This window comes from Rissa tridactyla, chromosome 3 (genome assembly GCF_028500815.1).
Source record: "Rissa tridactyla isolate bRisTri1 chromosome 3, bRisTri1.patW.cur.20221130, whole genome shotgun sequence".
In the NCBI taxonomy this organism is placed as follows: Eukaryota; Metazoa; Chordata; class Aves; order Charadriiformes; family Laridae; genus Rissa; species Rissa tridactyla.
In genome coordinates this window covers 86,633,407-86,654,233 of record NC_071468.1, presented here as the reverse complement: position 1 = coordinate 86,654,233, position 20,827 = coordinate 86,633,407, and the positions used below count along the sequence as shown (strand labels likewise).

Sequence of the window (20,827 nt, the reverse complement as noted above, 5' to 3'; positions counted from 1 at the left end):
AAGACTGAAATTAGCTTGTTTTGGTGGCAAATACGTGTGTGAGCGAGGCGTGCTTTAAGGCAGCGGCAAAATACAGCGGCTAAGAGCGTGAAATGGCACCGGCAGGGCTGCCCACACGCGTCCCTGAGGGCGGGAGCGGGAGCGCACCCAGGCCGCCCGCCCACGCCACCCTTCCCGGCGGCGCCGGCAGGGCGAGGGGGGCCCCGCGGAGCGCCCTGGGGCGAGTAGTTCAGTTGGGGCGCCGCCGGCAGGCTCTGCCGTGGGGACGAACTACATTTCCCAGCGTGCCTCGCGGCGCCGAGAAGCCTATAAAAGGCGGGCAGCAGCACCCTGTTCACACGCCAGTGGGCAGGTGCGAGAGCGTGGGTGTTTCTGGGGCCGCCGCGCCGCTCCCCTCCCTCATGAGGCCGCAGGACCCGCCTGAGGGCGGCCCGGCCGCCGCCGCGCTGCCGGCACTGGAGGCGCTGAAGCAGCGGGCGTGCGAGAGCGTGGAGCTGAACGCGGGGCGGCTGGGCACGCTGAGCCACCACATCTGGAGCCGGCCCGAGCTGGCCTACGAGGAGCACCAGGCGCACGACGCCATGACCCGCTTCTTCTCCAGCGGGGAGCTGCCGGGCGCCGCCTGGGCTGTGCAGCCGCGCTACAAGCTGGGCACGGCCTTCCGCGCCGAGTGGGCCACGGCCGCCCCTCAGGGCCCGGGCCCGGGGCTGCGCCCGCTCCGCATCGCCTTCCTCTGCGAGTACGACGCTTTGCCCGGTATTGGCCACGCTTGCGGGCACAACCTTATCGCCGAGGTGGGAGCCGCCGCCGCCCTGGGGCTGAAGGCCGCCCTGGAGAGCCTGCCGCAGCAGGCGCCCATCGCCGTCCAGGTGAGAGCCCTCCCGAGGGCGGAGGCTGTGTCTCTCGGTCCTCCGGTCGGCCACTGACTCTCTCTCTCTCTGGGTTTGCGCTGCAGATCACGGTGCTGGGGACGCCGGCGGAAGAACAAGGAGGAGGCAAAATAGACCTGATCAACGCTGGAGCCTTTGACGGCCTGGATGTGGTTTTTATGGCACACCCCTCGCAAGAAAACGCGGCTTACCTGCCCGATGTGGCCGAGCACGAGTGAGTGAGCAGTGGAAAGGGTTGGTCTACTTGTTATTAGTCTTTTCTCCCCTCCCTGAGTAGGGGAGCTGCTTTGGAAGAGGCTGAACTTAAGGCCAGGGACCTTGCAGGTGCCCTTCAGATGAAGTATTTGCAGTCAGCTAAGGAGCCAGGTTACTGTTCTGGACATTCTGAGCTGTTTTTCCAAAGTACAGCATTCAGGATCTCTGACTTCTCTGAGATAATCTTGCATGTGTCCCCAAAATCCATTCTTTCTTCTGATGTTTCTAGGTGTTTCTTTTTATACATGCAAATGGTTATCATTTTAAAATGAAACTTATTTTTTTAATAAAAACCACCTGTTCTTCAAAATTTTAGAATATGCAACTGGAGGGAGTCTCATGGATCATAGTTCCTTGCCTTCCTGGGCTCTAGGTCATGTAGTCCTCTGTATGCATTTTAATCAGTTTTGGAAGTGTTTCAGGTGTTCTTTTCCACTTTTGAAAGAGATGGCCAGCTGAGCCTGACTGCTGTTTGGAACCTTATTAACTTCCAGCCTAAATTTAACCATGGCCATTTTATAACTTAACTTTCATATCAACTTTTTGTTAGATTCAAAGTAGTTCTTGGATTTTTCATGTTTACCCCCAATATAAGCATAGACAGCAGTCATACACTCACTTGTCCTTTTTTATTTTTTTCCAGCTAGCCATATAACTCTTCAGAAATTATGCCTGGTCTTCTTCTGATTAACTCTGCTGCTCAGTGTCAACACTTGTGTGTTTGTATTTGAAGTGACTTGACTTGTCTTGAAGTACTCCTTCCTGGATATGCATAACCAGAATTGCACACAGTACCTGAGGTGGAATTTCCTCAGACCTTACTCAGCTGGTGCTGGGACCATAGTGTCTATTTATCATTTTTGGACACAGCTGGCATGTTTGGGGCTTCCTCTTCAGTCATTTTCAAGCGATCAACCCTTAGACGAATGCTTAGTCTGTAAGCAGGATTTTGAAAATATTTTTGAGTTTAAATCTATCTTTGCTCTGCCATGCTGTTCTTCCTTTGGTATTATAAACCTCTTCTATTTTCATAATGTCCTGGCTGTGGTCTATCAGCAGGTTTGTTTTTACATTTTATGCCATAGTTACTAATGATTCTTGGTTCCAAGTATTATGTTTGGCTGTTTCTGACAAAATTCTGTATTATTTAAATAACTGGTTTTCCAACCATTGTTGACTTGACGTCCAGACTGTTGCCTTCATCTTGGTTGTGCTATCTTTCAGCACCTATATGCTTGATTTTATTGGCCATTTTGCTTTTGCCAGTGCTGTTCCTGGTGGATAATTTGCTTTTGTTACTGAGTTTTATGATAGAAACTGATAAGGTTGGCAACACCTAGTTTTCCTTGCCTAGCTAGCCCTCTGCTGTATTCTGTCATTGTGTTTTTAAAGAGTGTTAACTGGTTATTGTTATATCCTTCAAGACTTACCTCAGCTTGGATTTTTGTTGCTGTACCGTATGACTATATTCATAATCTTCAAGGTGCAGTTTTCACTGATAATTTGTCTTTCTGTTCATTTCAACTCTTGCAGTTGTCTTTTGAGTTTGATACAGTAAGATTTGAAAATATTCCTTCAGAGATGATGGTATGCTGTAGGGTACAAGTCCTAAATAGCCTTTAAACCTTGACTATGGAGGAGTCATGGAACTGAAGTACTAAGCAAAAGAGCTTACTACTTCCAAAAGCTTGAAACAGTCAGCTTATCTCATGAGTTATGTAATTATGAGGTTCCAAAGGTACAAAGAGTGCTTTGAAGATTTTTAATTGCTATTTTGGTTGTTTCCAAGGAATTCAGGGACTGGCCATCACAAAATTGATAGTATTACTGTATCTGCAAACTCTGAAGCTGGCTTGTGCCTGAAGGAAAATTAACATAGTGAGATAGCTGGTGAATACATGCCAAAATTTGCTGATTCCTATTCACTTATCCTTCACCTAGTCAGCCTGTTTATTGTTGGTCAAACAGGATCCACATTCTTCTGCTAATATTCTTAAACTGGCTTAGGGTTTCATTATTCACCAAAATCTGTTGTTTTTTTCTGAGTATGTGACATTTGTGTAGCGATAGCAGTGCAAGAAAGAACATATTTTAAGAAGCACATGTTTATTGTGGGGGCAAAAAAAGATTGCAGCATTACTTTCTGCTTTACTTTGCCTTCCCTCCATTTTTTTGAGAGTATTTGGGCATCTGTCCTGCATTCTTTGTGAGTTGATTTGAGGGGTTGTAGTCTAATACTTGGGATGTTAATGGATAAGTTTTTTTTATCTTGATTTCATAATGATAGTAAATTATAAGTAAAACATACTTTACAGAATGGGATGTGTGGCTGGTTGTTTTGAAGGATGAGGGAGGATGGGAAAGGGCATAGTTAATTTGGATTGCAGGCAGTAGCAGGAGACATTTTCTCCATTGTGTCCCTCTGCTATCCACTATTTAAGTTCTGTTATTAACTTACAGCCATGGCATGGTTCAGAGCATGAAGGGTCAGTTCAGGGTAAATTGCAAGGTTGGCATCTGTGCAAGACAGAGGGACAAGCAAGTTAAGCTTGTCCTAGCTGGGTAAGAGACAGCTTGTGTGTCTCAGGGGAGCTCTTTGAGCTTAAGGATGGAGATTTTTAATGTACTGGGTATTGAGTACAAACTGATCTAGTTAAAATATCTAGTATTGATAAACCCCCTAATATTTGTGTATTTGATAAGTAGTAATACCTTATGTAGTTGTCAGTATTTCATATTTGCTTCTTATGTAAAGACTTTTCATATAACTTGAAATGCTAAATTATTTTGTAAGGCTAATATAAAGCACCCTCATAAGACGAAGCCAAGCATGAATTCTTACTGGATGTGTTAGAGGATAACCTTTGCACTACCCTACTTCCTTGTTGCAAGTCTTTCTACCAGCATTTTTGAGGTGTGCAGGGAAAGAACATCCTTGCTGTAGCATGGTAATGTGTATTTTATACTAGGCTATGCCTTTATTGCACTTATAAAACTTGACTTTTGCTGTTTAGATATGGCTCGTATGTGATCTTAGTAATGTGCTGTTGCTGTCTTATCTACTGTACACATTTTATTGAAGTTTGATAAGAATTAGGACAATCAACCTCTAATTTTGAATCAGAGAAAAGGGTTTATTGTCCTCTATTTAAGGATGTTAGTAACTTTAAGTCTTGGAACAGTCAGGAGGTATAAAAAAGGATTGGAGACATTTAATTAGTATATGAAGCCTGTACTTCTCAGGAAGTAGCTGTACAGTGGTATGTTACTGGTAGCTCTTTTGCCTGGCTAGATCTTGATAATCTGTTTCATTGATTTTCTAGAAATCTTTCAGCATCTTCCTGCACTCAAAGATAGTTCAACTTTGCAACAGTGTAGTGCCAGGTAAATTGTTTGGTGTTCTGCACAAAAATAACAAGAATTTGTGTGAACAAAATAAACTTCTTATTTTAGAGTATTTTTCAGTGAATGAAAAACAAATAAGCAATGCCTTTTATTTCCTAGTGTGACTGTGAAATACTATGGAAAAGCTTCTCATGCTGCTGCTTATCCTTGGGAAGGAGTTAATGCATTAGATGCTGCTGTTCTTGCATACAACAATCTGTCTGTTTTAAGACAGCAAATGAAACCGACCTGGAGAGTTCATGGTGAGATCTTCATTAAATCTAATATCCAGCAAGTAAGAGTTTAGGCTGTTGAAATACTAACTTACAAAAATCCCACAATTTAAAATATTGCATTATTGCACTAAATTAGTATACTCACTTCAAATATTATGAAATAGCACCACTTCATTGAAACAGTTTTTATATAGTCTTTAAAATCATGTCAGTGTCCAGAACTAATTTCTGAAAATGGGCTTATGAGTCAGATTCAAAAGAGGATGCTAGTACCTAGGTAGAGGCTAGGCAAATTTTAAGTCTTTGCACTTGAAGTTGCAGTTCAGGAAGAGGGGAAAAAAAAAAGCGCGAAGTTTATTTTGGTACGTGGCCTTGAATTCCTTAAAGTTAATGTATATGTTTTTGCAAAGGTGTAAGATTAAATGCTTTTGAAAAATGAAGTATTACTTACTGCATAGCTTTTGTAATAGACATTCCATTAATTAGATGGCATTTATATTGACATTTATGGAAAGGTGTAGTAGTCTAGAGTGACTGAAATTTATTTGCTGAAGTACAAAAAACAAGTGATGGCAGAAGCCTATGGTTCTGGCTAGTAGCCCAATCAACTAGATGTGCACTGAATCCTAATATTTAATATCTAGTAGACCTTGAAGCAGAAAGATCATTTTGCAGTAAGACATGTTAATCATTAAGCTTGACTCATACTCCATCAACATCATGTATTTCTTTTGGTACAGTGAGAAAGTTTCAGAATTTGAGGTGGAAGCTGCCCTTTAGCTATAAACCCAGGTTTCTCTTATTACATGCAACACAACTGTTTCCAAGTTGAAATTAAGAAACTTTTCCATTTCTACAGGATTTAGGAATGTAGAACTGTTTACTTGGAAAACTTGTTAAGAGCTTAAAATGCTTCCAGAAGTTCTGAGCTAATGATTATTATGTATCTTGGCTGCTTGTGCTATATAATATATATGCGTATTTCTCTCCAGGATATCTGGATGGAGTCTGGAAGCCCTAACCCTTTTGACTGTAGATGAAGATGTTTGCAGTTCTGCTATGCAGCATACCCAGCTGAATTTCAGACAGCGGGCATAGCCTTAGCGCTGTCACGCAATTATGAGTTTTGGTGTCTGAAACATGTGTTGCAGGCTTAAGACTGGAGGTGCCTAAGCCTTCTATTGGATCTAAGCTTAAAACCCTAAATACTGTTTCTTTCGTAGTTTCTGAAGGCTAAATGGGTAATGCAGGCAAAAAACTAAGTATCTAAACAAGCCTCCTAGAGATAACAATTCCTGAACCACAGCAAAACTTACTGTGTTGATACAACTGCTGTCATAAGCCTGGTTTTCAAACTGGAAATATTTTGAATACCTCTGGGAAAGTATAAGCAGCCAGAATGTGATTTAACTTTAGGAATGCTTTCTTTACAACAGTGTGTTGGAGGTCTTGTGTTGTAGGCTTGCAGTAACATCTGTGGCTGACTTAAGTGATCCTAAAAATCTTAGTGTTAACTCACTTAACAAGAACTGAAATAGTTTCCATTACTTGAAGTCTAGAATTTCTAAGCAATGCTTTATTTATTTGAACAATGTTGGTTTCAGTTTGTCTAATATTTGATTTTTTTCTCCCTGCTTATGAGTGGAGTAAATGTTGCACCCTTGAAAAATAGAATGTAGATTTTTTTTCTGTTCAAAAACTGTATTTAAAAGGCTGTAAGAAAGTTCTGTCTAGAAGCAGGACAATCTAGGTGCTATTGGTAGTGTGCAGGCAGCCTACTTTTAAGCTAGTTCTGGTGTCCAGTCCATATTACAGTTGCTTTGAAATATGAGTGTAGACATACTCTTAGACTTTATCGAGTTCCATTTACAAATGTGTTGGAAGACAAGTGAAAGCCCGTTAAGCTACTTATTTTGAGCAAAGGTGTTATGATGTGTCATGCAAATTTGCATGATTACTTAGTTGCTGATTTGCTGGTTCCTTTTCTGTGATGTCTGTCACTCTTATCTGAGCTGTTTCTTTTGTTATGGACTAGTACTGATAGTAGTTTAATTCAGCATTCTGTTTACTTTGACTGTATTTGAGACTGAGGGGAGAGTTCATAGTCTTAATAGGTTTTCTGCACCAAAATAAAAGATTTGTTGCCTGTTTGCATCCTGATAGTGCTGTCTTCTCAGGCTTCAGTGACACACGTCAGTAACTTTGTGCATTTCTATTTATAGTGATGTTTTCTGTAGAACCCAAGAAACTAAATCTTATTCCACATACATAAATTGAAGATAGGAGGTCAGGGAAACAAGCAGCCTGTTGAAAGCAATAAGCTGTTAATGCATTGAAATCTAATGTAGAAACAAAGCCTACAATGTGTTTCGGGTTTTTTGTTGAAATATCTAAATGTTGTGGTCTTTCATGGTAAAGCCTCTGATGCCATAATAGAAAACTATGTAGTTGTCATACATTTCCTTGAGGGAGCACTTTCAGCTCAAACTTCACTCTTGAATAAAACTGTACATATATTATACACCCCAGTATTTCTAAAGAAATAGTATGAGGAATCTAATGAACTTTCCATGCACTATAAGAAATGCCACTTAATCAATTTCTCTCCAAGCTGGCAAAATAAGCTGGAAAGATTCTAGTTGAGGAAACCTTTAGAAGTTGGAATCCAAAAGTTGGAACCCAGTAACAATTTTTTTTCTTTTTCAATGGCAGCCAAATTGCTTTACAACTCTGATGCATTGAATTTCAGGGGATTAATTACAAATGCTGGTTTGGCTTGTCTTTAGGTTTCTAATGGGTAACCAAAGAATGCAAAGAAATTGTGCTGAAAAACATGTACATATTCTGCTTAATCTGATGTGATGAAGAAACTTTGTCCACATACTGAACCTTTGATATTCTTTATATGTTTCATGCTCAGTTAACGTTTTGTTGGGTTTTGCTTTTGTATTTAGTTTTTGAGCAAGGAGTTTCATGACAGGTCTGAAGATCAAGCATTTGTATTTAACACTGGTAATGTGATTTTTCCTTTCTTCAGGTGTAATAAAAAATGGTGGCGTGAAACCTAATATCATTCCTTCTTACACTGAACTAGAGTTTTACTTGCGTGCCCCTTCAATGAAAGACCTTTCTGTTCTGACAGAGAAGGTTGAGAACTGCTTCAAATCTGCAGCACTGGCCACAGGATGCAAAGTAAGAATGTATTCATGGTCATGTTTCCATTACTCTGGAGATAAGGTAGGGCAGAATAGGAAATTGAGGCTTAACAGCATTTGTCTGCATGGTGTTTAGCTGAAAGGTATCAAAATGTCAATGATACTATTTGCTCTTCTGTTGCTTTGTGTCCTGAAAGAAAGCTTTGTTTTATAAGTAGAATGGCACAGAATCATAGAATAACCTAGATTGGAAGAGACCTCCAGAGATCATCTAGTCTAACCCTCTGTTCAGAGCAGGACCAGTTAGAGCAGATTGCTCAGGGCCGTGTGGACTTCGAGTATCTCCAAGGATGAAATTCTACAACCTCTCTCAGCAGTGCTTTACCCACCTCATGGTGAACAAAGTTTTTCCTGATGTTTATACTGTGATGGCTGAGCACTGAAACAGGTTGCCTGGAGAGATTGTGGTGTTTCTGTCCTAGGAGATACTCAAAAGCTGCATTGATATGGTCCTGGGCAACCAGCTCTAGGTGACCGTGCTTGAGCAGGGGAGGTTGGAGAAGATGACCTCCAAGGGTGCTTTCCAACTTCAGCCAACTTCTGTGATTCTGCTGTTTCTAATAGGAATTTTCCTCTCATAGTATCACTGGACATCTCTAAGAAGTCTGGTTCTGTCTTATCTCTACCCCCCCAGCTGACAGCTTACCCTTTTCTGAAGGTTCAGCAAACCAAGTTCTTTCAGCCTGTCCTTGTATATCATGTTCTCCAGCACCCTAACAATCTTGATAGCCTTTTCTTGGACTTGCTCTAGTCTTGAGTTCAGGAACACAAAACTGAACACAGTACACCAGCTGTGGTCTCACAGGAGTTGTCTGCATTAATAATAAAGATATTAAAACAGTAATGGCACCAGTATTGATTGCAGATGGATGCTACAAGTAACAGGCAGCAATTTGGATTTTTGTGCCACTGATGGTAAGACTTTGAGCCTGAATGTCTTCTGTGTCCATTGAGCCAGACTATCATCATGAAAAGCTAAGCTTGGTTTGTGCACCATCTGCTCTTCCAGGAATCTATGCTGGATAGTCACAATCACCTTGTAATTCTTGTGCCTGGACACGGGTCTTAAGAGGATTTATTTGGTCTATAATCTTCCTAGGAGCTTGAGGGCAGGACAGTCTGATCAGTCTGTAATTTCCAAGATACTCCTCCTGGCCCTTCAAGATGGATGGGACCTTTAGCTCTTTTTCAGTGAGCTGAAGCATCCCTCTGTTTCCTTTGTCCTGTTAAACAGGCTCATGTGGCAAACAAATATGAAAAACTGAATGATATTTCAGTTAGCATTCTTATTTTTTTGCTTTTAGTGAGTAGAAGTGTCTCTCCTGTTGCTGGTTCCAGCAATATCATTACCTTGTAATGTGTTACGAAGATACGTGGTTCTGCCTGCTCTGTGGTTACAGGTCAATGGCTAATACAGCTGTGAAAAGCATGTCTATGTTCATCAGAACAGATAGGTATTGTGTATATGAATGTGAGCTAGTGAGTTTTAAGGTCTATTTGAGGCATTAGATGCTGTTTTCCCGGTGTGGCCCCTCCACTCTAACTAGAAAAGGATTTCAGAACTAGAAAAGGATTTCAGAATGTGTACCTTATGCAGAATGAAAGTTAAGATCTCTTTTGAAACTTGACATTGGTATGTTTTTTTCACATTTGTTTTCAAATTTCTTGCCTGTGTGAAGCCATTTCATGAATGGGGCTGTAGCTATTGGAGGTGTTATGAACAAAAACAGTAAAATAGAATTTGGTGAAAGACTGAATTGATTTCTATGTAGTTTAATAGTACCTGCAGTGGAAATCATGAGAAGCTGTTACAGGAAACGCTTGCTTTACTATTTTTGGAGATGCTTTTCATGAAATCTATGCTTCTGGAATTTGGCTGTCTAGTGCAAGCTTGACAGAACACAAGCTGTGTTTTGATCAAGGCTAATAATTTGGCAGTGTCACATTTTTGAAAGAAATTTAGCAGTTATGTCTGTTTTGACATGAGCTTGAAGTATGGACATGTATTTAACTTCTACGGGCTTTAAATTGTTTACATTAAACTGGCTTAGGTTGGTGAAAACTTTCTAATCATGTGGGTTTTCTTGTCTAGGTGGAAATAAAAGGTGGTGCAAACGATTACTACAATGTGCTTCCAAATAAGAGCCTGCAGAAGGCTTACAAGGAGAATGGAAAGAAGCTTGGAATAGAGTTTATATCAGAAGATTCTGTCTTGAATGGTTTGTCAGGTAACTCGATCTGTGTGGGGTTTTTTTTTTGTTATGACTTAAGCTTAGATTGATCAACTCTTAAGTGTGTAAAATAATGGGATAGAGGTAGGTTAAACATAGTTTGGTCAGAATAAAAAAGACAAATTAGAAAAATTGAAGCTTTGTAGAAGGATTGTATTTCTGGCCTGTGTTTACATATTTGTTGTAAAAGGTGAGAAATTTTCCCAACAGGTATGGAAAGCAGTAATCTTTTACTGACAATATTTCTGAAAGCATTTCAAGAAAGAAACGATTTGGTTGGAGGGAGGGTTGGAAGGATGGAAAGATAAGAATTGTCTTACTGAGAACATGAGGATGTGGAATGAATTGTGGCTTATTCTGTTGTTTTGAATTACAGAATTCTGGTTTATGCTATGAATGAAGCTTATGATTCAATTTTTAGGAACCTAGCTTAACAATATTTTCCAAGCTTGCATATGGACAAATGTACTAGTATCTAACTAATATTTTAGAGGGAGTTTTTGAAGAGATTAAGTGGAAGTTCAAGCGTTTCAGTAACCCTAATTTAAATGTCTCTCCATTAACACGTAATACTGTGCCTCTAATTTTAGTTCATGAGTTCAACAGACTAGTTTTCTAATGGGTGCCATTCAAGTAGGTGTTCACTTCTGGGTCTTGACTATGTCTCAAATTATTTCACTTTCTTGGTGTCTCAGAGGTTTACTAATAGGAGTTTGAATTCTTGAATGCTCAGGTGGATTTCTCAATACACTTAGCAGGCTTTTCCCCCCGCAAATTTTCCTACAGGAGCTTTGTTCAAGTCTTATAGGTGCTGCTGATACTTTATGGGCTTCACTACTGATCATAACTGTATACAGTCGTGTTAAAGGTTCTTCCCTTCGATTAGAAGGAAAAGATTGTTTTCAATAAAAAAATTGTTACTCCAATTAGTTTTATTGTAGTACTAATCATATCTATATTAAATGCAGATTATCTTAGAATAATAGAGATCTTGGTGTTTGGGGATAGAGTTCTCCAAACTTTTGTTTGTGAGCGGGAGACAGCACATCTAATGGTATTCTGGTAGTTTATCTCTTATTTCTTACTTTCCTTCCAAATTAAGGCAATGCTAGCATATTTTCTCCGATGGATTCATTGTCTTGGGTTTAAAAACAAACTGTAACTGCAGGCAGATTTCTTTTTTCTTTATTCAGTGTCATACAAGTAAGACTACTACTTTACTCATTTAGCCTAAGAAGGGTGCTGAGGAACCTTATTTTAGAATGTTTACTGTAGTGAAACGTTCTGGAGCCCTGTGTTGCTTCCCTCAAACCATTGTATTAAGGGTGAAGATCATGAATACTGGCGATCATGCTGGTTCAGAGGACTTTGAATGAACATAGTACAGACACCTAATTCTAATAGTGCTTTCATATGTAAGTTACATGATGTGCTAAATGTTAAAAATTAACTTTTGCTTAAACTGAAATTCTCAATGTGCCTGTCCTTAAATTGCTTGTTGAATGTCAAAATGTGCTTGAGCAATTACGTTTTTATTGCAGACTGCAGCAGGCCTTACTGAATTTTCTTTCCACAGCTGCTTCTCTGAATTTTTTGCAGTGGGGATTCAGGATTGATAACAAAGCACAGTCTCCAGAGACATAGTAGTGGAATTTTGTATGCTACCCTTTTTGGGAGGGGTTGAGTGTTTTGTCTCATCTCTTTCAAGACCTCTATTTCTGTTTAGTTTTCATATGGTTTTCAATGTTTTCTTTTAGGATATCAGTTTCTTCTGTTGAAAGGGAAGGAAGATAGCTCAGTTGCTTCTCCATGTCTGTGCAGCAGAAAAGTCGTTAACAGATGAGCATACTCGCTGCCACCTCTACATGGGTATTAGTATCGGTCTGCTTACAGGTATCGCTCTAGGCAGCTAAGCATTATGAAGAATTCCTTTAGTCCATGAAATCACACTACCTTGTGTGTCCCTTGTGCACACTCCGCTCGTTGGCACACAGCCCAGGATGGTGTGAAATAATGTGAATCTGAGTTAGCTTTGTCCAGGTGTCATGACCTGTTTCTCCTGCTTGTAGGGTACCTCTACTACAGGATACTGATAACCTCCCAAAGCAGATGGCTTAATTTAGAATGCCTTAGTTGAGGCACCCACACTTGTGATACTTGTGACAACTTGCTCTGATATTTTTAGCATTCGTGGGGTTCATTGGCTTCCTGTGCACAAGACTGATAAAGATAAATGTAAGAAGGAGCCAGTATGTTTTTGAAAATACCACTTCTGAAGCATGAGGCTGTATATAAATGCTTCCTGGAATCTTTCCATTTTCCCCTCCATTCATATTTGTGGTAATACTGCCTTCCATTATGTGCTCAGGGACTTGAATAGGCTTCAGTATCAGCTTCAGGATGGTTTTTGAGAGGCTGGAGCTCCCACTACCTTTTTGTTGAAGACTGCACTAGTCTGTATATTGTATTGATAACTGTGCAATTATGCTTAAAGAAGGAAACCTGATCTGTACATCTCGAGCATACAGTTCCACATGTTTGTATGGAAACTATTGGACCACTTGATGTTTTAAACATGCCACTAAGTATGATAAAGGGGAAGATTTAACTGTCACATTTTTTATTAAAAACCTGCCTGGATTTTGGCTTGGTGACCTTTCCATCTTAGTAGAAAATGCTAACTTTAAATCCCTTGCATTCAGCAAAAATAACTTGCAAACTGCGAGCAGATTGGATATGTATATAATTTTAAGTGGAGTTACATGACTGAGAGCTGGGATGCACTGAAATTCCTAATGCTTCATTTGCTGTGTGAGAGCAGGGAAAAAGGCCAACACAGTCTTTCCAGCAGGTTGTGTATTTAAGGCTTAGTAAGGAAAGTCTAGAATTCTTGGTTGTAGTCTGGAGTAGGCAGAACTTCTGGACTTCTGGTTTGTCTTTCCAGACTGACCAAGGAATGGATCAATAGTGTAGACTACTGAAAATAAAAATAACTTGTTGCTGTGCTAAGAGTTGGATTTTCTTCAAATGCATACTGAATTTATAGGAAAAGATCTTTTTTTTTTTGACAAGCCTTCCTGCTTCCATTTGTCTGCAGGCAGAGCAAATATTGAGCTAGTCTTGTCCTCTTTGATCACATAATGTAGGCTCTGTGGATTCACTTCTAATAACCATATGTTTCCAAGTAAAATCTATATTCTTCAATCACTTCATTATTAAGTCTTAAGGCATTAGCAATATCTTGTCTCCGTAAAGTATCATATGGAGGCTACCTGATGTGTTACAAATAATGTTAAATCTTTAGAACAGTCATTTTATATGCCATTGCTACAGAAAGAAAAAAAAATTCTTACAGCTCTGATTGGCCTGAAAAAAGTGAATTTAGATCTTAGTTGGTCATCCCTATTTTTCCTTGCTATGAAACAATACTTCCTCTGGTATCTGAATTTCACAATAACTGGCATGTTGATTTCTCCAGCTTCTAAATGTCATTTTAACAAATACTGAGTGGATTGCTTGTTTGGGATTAAAAAAAAAAGACACTCAGGAAGTAGTTGCAGACTCTTGGATGATTTACTATGAACAGTCTACTACTTCTGGATGGTATCATTAGATAGATAAGGTAGTACTTTGAGATAAGTACTGTCACTAACATACTGGAAAGTGCTAGTCAGGTATGAAAGAATCATCGTTAAAGTCTGCTGCATTGCTATCAAGACTTTTTTTTTGTCTACAGAGCACTAGTCTTTTGTCTGGAGTTTAGTTCTGTTTGTTATTTCAAGAATGCTTGTGCTGTTAAAGTTTCCGTAACTGAGAATAATCGAAAAACAAAGGCAAAAAAATAGTTCTCAGTCTTTTTTGTTTAAAGATTGTTCCTGCTTCAGAGTCCCCTACCTAGTGCTGAATACTTGCATACCGGTAGAAAGCAGTAACTGTTGGACCTGGTTCTAAGGGCTGTAGCAGAAAAATAGCCGGACTGCCCAAAACTCCCAAGGTTTGCAGCTTTCATTGTTTCTGAATTAACAGCTTACTGTCAGGAGGTGCTTGATGAAAAATTGATGGTAAATGGAACAGGAACATGATACATCTTCCTTGCGGTCCAGTAAATGATTATGGATTAGAAACGCACTGGAGGGCAGCATCTGAAGATGACTAGTTAGGGAAAACATCTTGGCGATGGGAGACTTTTGAATGGATAATGACTCATTAGAAATGCTTTTATTTTAGTATTTGGGGCAAAGGCTGTTCTTTTTTTAGATATGGGCTGGAGATAATATCTATCATACATTTTCTTACAGCATTCAAAACTCTTCAACGCTTTTTCATTAAGAAAATTCCTGTGCTGCTTCTAGGTTCCACAGACTTTGGAAATGTTACGTTTGTAGTCCCTGGGCTTCATCCTTATTTTTATATTGGCTCTGATGCACTGAATCATACTGAGCAGTACACAGAAGCTGCAGGTGAGTGGAAGTGAAAAGTCTTAGAGATTTATATCTGGAACCATTATGCATGTTGCTGACTCTTCACTACAGAAAATTTAGAAATTACAAATATTTCAAGTTAGTGGATTAAAGCTTTCACATGCTTCTATGGTATTCAAAGCTACTGTAGTAAATATATAAAAGTGTTAAGTACTAGATCTGAAAGTGGCTGCATGTGAATATCTATGTAGAAATGGAGTTGCTTTCTTCAAGCATGATGGGATCTGAGCTGAATATGGACCCTGAAACAATTTACTTAGTTAATTACAGAGTTGCAGAAAAAAACTGAAAAAATGTAGAATTTCTGGTTTTGTGTTTGAAGTTAAATATATATGGGAAGGATGACCACTCCTCATACTAAAAGCCTGACTTAGCATACTATCTAGACAGAAGAAACTAGAAGGATTATCCCTGGCAGCATATTCAGAAGAGTTTCTAAACATGAGCCAAAAGATAAAAGTAACTCTTACTCCTAAAGCATGATACTCTGGAAAAGTAATAGAGATAACAGTATAAAACTGCATTTTCTAAAAATGAAAATGTGAATTCGCATTTTCCTGTTTACATCAGTTGCAGAAAGTTAAGTACTTTCATGTGAAGTTTTGTTTTGAGGCATTAGAAAAATTCATGCAAGTAGATTTTTTTTTTTAAGAAATTGTTCTTGCAATTGAAACTTGAAGATTTTATTTTATAGAATATGCTTTATGCAGTAAGCTAGTGGTTTGTATCTAGTATTAGTAATCTAACCTGAAATTTCTCTTTTTTTCCTCCAGGGTCACAGAATGCTCAGTTCTATGCTTTGCGTACAGCAAAAGCTTTGGCAATGACAGCACTGGATGTAATTTTCAAGCCAAGTCTGCTAGAAGAAGTCAGGGAAGACTTTAGACAGGTGAAGCTAAAAGAAGAAGGACAAATAAATCCAGTAGAATCAAACAAAGAATCTGGTGTTGGTGTAGGAGCATGTGCATCACACTAAACTTTATTAAACCTCCCTCAGTAGGATTGACTTAATGGAGATGCTGTGTTTAAATCCCGGAAGGGGCTGGATAAACACAGAGCTGAAGAAATGTGTTGATTTTTTTTTTGGACTTCAGGAGAAGCAAATAGTATCATTGCTTTCAAAAACGTGCAATTTCATGTAGCTGTAATGTTTGCTGTATTCAATATGGTGATGTATTTCAGAGAGATCTCAGATATGCTGTCTTTAAGTTGCAGTGTTGAATAAATGATAGTGTTTAGATCCCTTGTCAGTGACTTTCTGTGTTACTGAAGTAATATTCCTTATAGGTGAAATACAGCATTTACATGGAAATTCTTGTTCTAAAATAAGCACTGTTCACTTGGTGATCATAGGCTGAATCTGATCTTTGAGGCATTTCTCTCTGGCCAGTCACTTGTTCTTGGGACAAGATAGAGGCTTAAAAACTGAGCTGATTTCCCTGGAGAGAAGGGTGTATGTTTGGAAGTGTGCCTGGTTTTGACAGTCGTAGCTTCTAGCAATGGAAAAGAACGGTTTGTATGGAAACATGATCTGTAAAGGCTGGCTGTTGTGAAACGCATTGACCTTCCTCCTAATAAATTTTATAGGTGCTGTGGAGAAGTCATTGATCAAAAAATTGGAAAGCAACTACATGTTTATTTGTTTAAATTAACACATTTAAACTGCTGCAGGAAAACACATGCACCTTTTCTAAGTTCTACTCTAAGGCAATACAAGTGTCCACACCAGGTGTTGTACTAGCTTAACTGATCCGAAAGGTGTGTGTTAATTTAGTTAAACCAGTAGAAATCTTTTCCACAAAGGTGCAGGCATGGTACCATGAAGCAGTAAATGATGGTAACTTTAAACTGGTTGCATGCAAACCCCTGCTGTAAGCTCTGAGAAGCTTGCGCTGAGGATTCCTTGTGCAGTAACTGGCTTCTCAAACCTGTTTGTTCCCACATCCTAAGCAGCAGATCCGTTAAGTCTTGCCAGTCGTCCTTTCTGTGTGTTGTGGTGTTAGTCGGTTTAATCCTTATTTTGCTTCCCGGAGACATTAATGTTGCAAATTTCATCTAGGTGTTGGTCTGTGTGTCCAAACCTTTTTAGGATTTTTTTTTATTTGCTTGTTAAAGAATCATGTGAATATGTAGTGAAGGAACTAATCTTCAGATGCGAATTGCTGAGTCAGTGGACTGGCTGGGTGAAAAAGCAGCTTACTGGTTAACATTTCCCTCAGCATAGGTATTATAGTAAGCTTCTGAAAAGAAGTGAGGCAAACTGTGTTCCCCAGGAAGTCAGAACACCCAAAATAATTTCAGAAACCTTGTTTTTAACAGCACTGGTCTCTAAATGATAAATTCCAGAATTCTAATCAGAACTTATTTTATTATATTTCTAAATTTGGAAAAAACATTATCTTGGTTTAACTGTGGGCTCCCTCTGCGTTTCTGTGCATGCTCTTTAACACAGACCTCCAGCTGCTATTGAAGAATTCTATTGAGACTTTCCCTTAGCAGGGAAAAAGTATGCCTAGGCTGGCTTGTGTGTCAAGCAGATGTTGTAGGCAACCTAACTTTCAGATGATGCTTCAGATACTCTGTGCTCGTAGTAATAGGACACAGACTGTCAATATCTGAAATGCTCTGTGTCTTTGGAAAAAGGAAGTAACTGTGTATCTGTTTCTGTAAGAACTAGAGGTATAAGCAATGTTTTGTATTACAAACCAGTTGTTTGAAGAGTTGAGCGTGGCCATAAGTATTCCGGGTTACAAGATGGTCCATCCTTACACCAGTGTCCTTGCTTTCATTAGCAGACCATTTTGACAGATGAATGCATGAAACAGCTGAGGGTTGGACTCTTGAGCTACAGGGATGTCCAGGACAGTGAGCTGGATACTAAATCCAACTGAAATTTGGCCCAAAGTTGGTCAAAGGAACTTTCTCCTTAACTTTAAATTTAAACCCTGCCTTGCCAGTTCTCAAGCACGATTACAATTCATTATGTTCTGCTGGGTTAGCAAGGTAGTTTGTGAAATTCCTTAGCATATGTGGCTTTTTATGTCCTCCTGCATGAACTGCCTAACTTCTTGCTTTGCTGTTTTTAAGATGGAGTGTTGGAGTGGGAGGGATACATGCAGCACTGCTGTGTTCCCTGCAAGCTGATGCGCATCGCAGCCTTCGCAGTGCTCTTTGTCCAGAGCAGCTGGCTGTTGGCTGCATCATGTCCATGATCATCTAATTAAATGTTTCTGCACTAAAAGCATGTCTTAATTTTGTTGTAATCATTGCTGGAATTAAAATGAAACTGAAGTACTGATTAAAGATGAGTTGATATCAATAAAGCAGTTTAATTGTGACTGAGTTTTCTTGTCCTTTGACTCATACTAGGATGCTACATGACTGCATTTGAAGAGCATGTTTGATCTTATTATTTTTTTTAGTTTGGTATGATTATGTAAGAGTGAGGGTGTTTTAAGTTTTCCATTTCAGTCTGCCATAGTGAGCAGGTTTTATGTGAGGGTTGATGCTTTTCAAATACAATATTTTAATGGTAGTCAATATAATTTTAGGGCTGTTTTAACTATTACAGTGTGTTAGTATTCATAGAATAATAGGAATGGTGCTTGGGAGGGCTCTCTGGAGGATCTCTGTTAGGCTAAACCTGGTCCAGCCTCCAGCTTGAAGTGGGATTATCACCCACACTGCATCAGGTGAGCTTGGCTTTGTGCTGAATCCTAGAACTAAAGCAGTTTGGGATTTAACATTAAGATTTTACTGTCACAATGATATTGTAGATGAGAGAAATTTATTTCCTGTGGGGGATAAAACTCACTTTGATTTTCACCAATTTATGCTCAGAAATCACATCTATGTGAAAATATCCAGTATGTTTTTTAAGTTACCCTAACAGCAGTCTTCCTCAAGCTGTTTGTAATTTAAGAATACTGGCATACTTGTCAAGAGTAGTACTTCTGGCAATAAATCAAAAGGTGTAAGTAGTAAACCATAATTGCTGAAGTGATTCTGAACAGCTGATAGCAAATCACAGCTGTTTAAGGATGAGGTGATTATGGCCAGACTTTGTGAAGAACTTAAGGCCTCTGCCAGTCTACCAAGCTACAGTGTTTCCTTATTTAATATCTCTCCTAGAACTTGAGGGAAAGATGTTTTAAACCAGCCTGGCTTAATACAAAAATTAAAAAAAAAAGAAATGCAATGGATTTCTTTTTATGGAAAGATTTGAAGGAGAGAACTTGTAATGTGCGAGCTAAGCTATCTGGTGTAGAGAGGTCCAGCAGCCTTTCTTCAAACAGTAAGTGGGGAGCAGCTTTATGTTCTTGTGAACTATATTTCCATAATTATTTCCTGTTGCCTGAGTGCTCCGTACCCTGTCACAGAAAGCAAGACTCTTCCTGTGAACAAGAGCTGTGACACGTTAGCTGTTGAAATAAGTCTTTGGATAGTATTCATGAAAAGTGGTCTTCTAACTTTCTAATAGCATTCTTTAAAACAGATTTTTTTTTTTTTTGTAGAGCAAAATATTTGGGATTAAATCATTCTAAAATAAAGAAAAAGCCTATGTGATTTCCTGTTTTTCCCTAAGGTTTATAGTTCCCTGGTCCTGAAAGTAGCAGCCCTCTGCAGAGCCTTTGTCCGCTGGCCTGGCTGCTGCTGGCATCCATGCGTTGGTGTGTTTATTGGTGCTGAAGTCACTGGGGCAAGATTGCTGCTCTTTCAGCTCCCTTTGGGCACTAATGGCAGCTAAAAAAGTGTCTGACAAAACTCATCAAGGATTTTTCTGAGCCAAAACCCCATCTGGACTTCCCTCTTTAAAAGTAGCAAGAAGCCAAATGCCTCGGTCCTAGGAAAGAATGAAGTCTGTGTGGTTGTGGATAGCCTCAAGAGCCATAAGCTATACACTGTTGTGCAGTGCTAGCACTTATGGTTGCTATGCAAAGTTACACTTCAGCTGTTTAGTCTCAACGATAACGAGCAAATGTAATACTGGCTCCTCTCTTCTTAGCTTCTCAAGACCCCGTTGAGCACACATTCGTCACAGTGCTGGAATCTTGCTTTATAGCTGGTAAGTACTTAAAATTCATCAGGGGTTGTAATTTCCCTTAGGTTTCCTGTTTATATTTATTCTTTCAGTTTCCGGAGACCAAAATATGCATCACACCCTACAATTTGTTCAGCTTTCGTGTATTTGTTTCAGTGTCTGAACGGCCGCGCTCGCGCCTTGTAGTGCCGAGTCCCATTGTGGAACATGCAGTGCGGGTGGTCTCAGCTGCTTTTTATTTCTCATCGCTGCTGCTTCTGTGCTCCATCAAATATGATGCTGCTGTATGAGCAAGCGCAGGAGAGCAGAGTCCCAGGGGCTTCTACTTGCTCATTAGGGCTTGCAGGGAATTTGGATCTGTTTTGTCCTGAGAGAATCACTTGCTCAGGTGTGCAGCATGTAGAAAGGGAGACATACAATAATACCATTACTGTGAGAATATCCGTTTACTGGGGAAGAAAAGAGATCATTGATCTTTTTTCATGCCTTCTCACTGTTCTGTCTGTTCCTGACTGAAGTTTTACCTCCTTGCTGCTTCACCTGGCAGTGATCATCAGCATCCTTAAAGACCATTAAAGGCTTCAGTCTCCAAAGCTCTCAATTGAGACATGCTCACAGGCAGAACTGGGGCCTATCCATAGTTCATACAGACCAGCCAATACGCTTCAGCTTCTCACAACAGCATCATCCCAGGCTGGGCTTTGGGTTAACTTCCAAGAAATGGGGCTGAATTATACTGCAAAGTGTCTCCCTAAGGAAGAAGAATGAGGGCCATAACATACACAGTCGGGGTGCAAAGCTTAGTGCCATCTTCTTGGCGATTTTGAGTTTGTGTGCAGGCTTCTTATCAGAGCCCTGCCTGTGAAATCCCAGGGCTCTCCAGCACTACGCGCCTCACAGGATTTAAGGACACTTGGTATTTTACTGGATCGGGTCCTGAGCAAAAAAAGGTCTTATGTACGTGTATAAACTCATGGAGATCATTCTTTTGAAGGCAGAAAACAGACGGTGCTGTATAAATGTGAAGTTTTATTGTGATTTTTGAGTGTTTCTAGAAATAAACAAAACCAAACAAATCACTCTGGTTTGTTGTG

At 39.7% G+C, this 20,827-nt stretch overlaps 1 protein-coding gene across 5 annotated transcripts; it reads left to right on the top strand.

The window, feature by feature from the left end:
- Positions 1-324: 324 nt before the first annotated feature.
- PM20D2 (peptidase M20 domain containing 2) lies at positions 325-15,932 on the top strand. Of its 5 annotated transcripts, none has more exons than XR_008465721.1 (7): positions 325-869; positions 956-1,104; positions 4,650-4,792; positions 7,803-7,957; positions 10,073-10,208; positions 11,969-12,104; positions 14,564-14,671. XR_008465721.1 is itself a non-coding variant. In XM_054196969.1 (7 exons), the coding sequence occupies exons 1-7, from the start codon at positions 402-404 to the stop codon at positions 15,666-15,668; spliced, it is 1,362 nt and encodes a 453-aa protein (XP_054052944.1). In that variant the 5' UTR covers positions 326-401; the 3' UTR covers positions 15,669-15,932. The 5 variants fall into 5 exon arrangements, 3 of the variants coding, with proteins under 3 accessions (XP_054052945.1, XP_054052944.1, XP_054052943.1); XR_008465722.1 differs by having other exon boundaries at positions 11,969-14,205; XM_054196969.1 differs by lacking the exon at positions 11,969-12,104 and adding an exon at positions 15,466-15,932 and having other exon boundaries at positions 326-869.
- Positions 15,933-20,827: the final 4,895 nt, after the last annotated feature.

What these genes read in the sequence shown, in the direction of transcription:
- PM20D2 (XM_054196968.1), top strand. Translation starts at nt 402, where the DNA reads ATGAGGCCGCAGGACCCGCCTGAGGGCGGCCCGGCCGCCGCCGCGCTG. An exon ending in CCCGATGTGGCCGAGCACGA is followed by an intron (nt 1,105 to 4,649) that starts GTGAGTGAGCAG and finishes TTTATTTCCTAG; the next exon opens with TGTGACTGTGAAATACTATG. An exon ending in GCAGTACACAGAAGCTGCAG is followed by an intron (nt 14,672 to 15,465) that starts GTGAGTGGAAGT and finishes TTTTTCCTCCAG; the next exon opens with GGTCACAGAATGCTCAGTTC.